Source organism: Danio aesculapii, chromosome 10 (genome assembly GCF_903798145.1).
Source record: "Danio aesculapii chromosome 10, fDanAes4.1, whole genome shotgun sequence".
Classification (NCBI taxonomy): domain Eukaryota; kingdom Metazoa; phylum Chordata; class Actinopteri; order Cypriniformes; family Danionidae; genus Danio; species Danio aesculapii.
In genome coordinates, this window is record NC_079444.1 from 41,041,459 (window position 1) to 41,043,958 (window position 2,500).

Genomic DNA, 2,500 nt, shown 5'->3' on the forward strand with positions numbered 1-2,500 from the left:
CAATGAGGCAACTATCATCGAGATCCTCGCTCATCGCACGATTGCACAAAGACAGAAAATCAAGGAGGCTTTCAAGCTGAGCGTGGGAAAGGTAAAACACACTACAGCTGTCAATTCACTGATCATGTTTCTTATAAAGCTCAATCAACAGCCCCTTTTTTTGGTTTAATGGAGGTTTAAATGAAGAAAGCTTACAGTGAGGGAGATAAGTGTTGAACATGTCACCATTTTTCTCAGAAAACATATTACTAAAGGTGCTGCTGACTTGAGGTTTTCACCAGATGTTGGTAACAACCAAAGAAATCCATATATGCACAGAAAACAGAACTATTTAATTTACAAATGAAGTTATGCGAAATAAAATGAAATTACACTGGAAAAAAGTATTGAACATATGAAGAAAGGGAGGTGTAGAAGGGCATGGAAAGCCCAGACAGCAGCTGAAATCTCTCAGTAGTTCTTCAGCAACACTCCGCTCTTCCTCAGTGTAAATGAATATCAGCTGCTTCAGTCCAACATCTACATTAGCAGGAGGATGAAGATGAAACCAGGGTGGACATTTCAGCAAGACAATGATCCAAAACACAGCCAATGAGACTCTCAGATGCTTTCAGAGAAAGAAAATCAAGCTGTAGAATGGCCCAGCCAATCACCTGAGCCGAATCCAATAGAAAATACTAAATAAAGCTCAGATTTGATAGACGAGACCCACAGAACCATCAAGATTTTGACACTCTGTTGAAGTCTGTGAGAAACTCACACCTGAGCAGTGCATGTGACTTCATTCTCCATATGAGAGGCGTCTTTAAGCTGACATCACCAAAAAAAGCCTTTTATATAAATTATTAAAAACGTTTCATACACAATATCTACCCCACAAGTGAGATTACATCTAAATTCGGTAATCCTAACACAAATTGTGTCTTCTGTAACTCAAGCATTGAATCGATGATCATCTTTTTGTCAAATGCCCACAAGTTAGTATGTTTTGGTCTGATTTATCCGTATTATTATTATATTATTTAATTTGATAATTTGCCTCTGCAATATTTTAATTTTATTATTAATTTTACTATTGTACTTGATGTCATCCATTGTTATGATTAATATGTTTATATTGTTAAAACACAATAAAAAAAAAAAATATTAAATACGTTTCAGTAGTTCAGCACTTTCTCCTTACGTCATTCCATTGGTATTACACGCAACTCATCTTTCAGATTGTTTTGGTTTAATTTTGTTGTTATGTTTGGGTTTTTACCAAAATCTGCTCAATTCCTCGTCAACAATTTAATTCAATTCACCTTTATTTGTATAGCGCTTATACAATAGCCGCGTTTCCACTATCGCGCCTAAAGCGAGCGAGCCAGGGCGAGCCAAGGCCAGTCCCGTTTTCACTATCACTTCCGGGGCGTAATCGGGCCAAAACGGGGCTTCCTTGGGGCCAGCGTCCGGCCTTTTTCGGCCCACCGAATACCTTGGGCCAAGAAGGGCCAACTGGGGCTTCGGGGCGGGGTTACGTACAAAGGCGGAGTTTTCCTGTCAGGTAAAGAGGAGACAAGATGCTTTCTTCCCTTACATTTGTTTTGCTATCGCGCTTGATCAACTCACTCGCCTTGCAGCCAAAATCATGTGTTCGAAGTAAATGCCGCCGAACTCGAATGTCCTTATCCAGGGATCGCTGTCTGGCCTTACACCAACAGACCACAAACAGTAAAAAAGCAATCGCTTCGGTGTTCTCCATCTTCCAGCTCTCGTAGTGATGCCAGGTTGTGTTTGTGGTTATAATTTGAGTTTTTTGTTCCCGCTGAAGTGGGCGGGTTGTGTGACGGGTTGTGGCGTTTGATTCGGGGGACGTTCTGGGGCGGTGTTTGCGTGACGCGCTGCGAGCAACTAGCCCGACAGTGGAAACGCGACATGATTTCGGCCTCATTTCTCAACCTCCCGGGCTATTGGCCCGGCCTGGCCCGATTAAAGCCCTGGCTCGCTCTGGCCCGATAGTGGAAATGCGGCTATTGTAGATTGTGTCAAAGCAGCTTCACATAAAAGGTCACAGTAAATAGTAAATAGGAACAGTGTAATACAGTTTGTAGTGTTTAAGTTGAGTTCAGTTTAGCTCAGTTCAGTGTGGTTTAATAATCACTACTGAGAGTCCAAATATTGAAGAGCAAATCCAACGATGCGCAGCTCTATAGATCCTGAACCATGCAAGCCAGAGGCGACAGCGGAGAGGGAAAAAAAACTTCACTAATGGCGGAAGTGAAGAAAAAAAACCTTGAGAGAAACCAGGCTCAGTTGGGCCCGATCATTTTAATTTCTCCGCTGGCCAAATGTCTTGTGCAGAGCTGCGGTCTCAGTGGCGGAGGCTGGAAGCTGGCCTCAGCGAAGACTCGTCTGTCTCTGGAGCATCACAGGAATCAGACTCATGTTCTCCACTCTTCCATGACCATCACTGTAGCTGCTCAGGATACGGCCTGGTCCAGGATATGGAAATCTTGGG

General features: G+C 42.8%; 1 protein-coding gene across 1 annotated transcript in view; it reads left to right on the plus strand.

Annotated features, from left to right (window-relative positions):
- The window catches only part of anxa4 (annexin A4), a 27,910-nt gene that overhangs the window by 12,378 nt on the left and 13,032 nt on the right, over positions 1-2,500 (plus strand). Inside the window, exon 4 of the mRNA XM_056466932.1 lies at positions 1-91. This exon is cut by the window's left edge and continues 4 nt beyond it. Within this exon, the coding sequence (XP_056322907.1) occupies positions 1-91 (91 nt within the window). The remainder of the gene's footprint in view (positions 92-2,500) is intronic.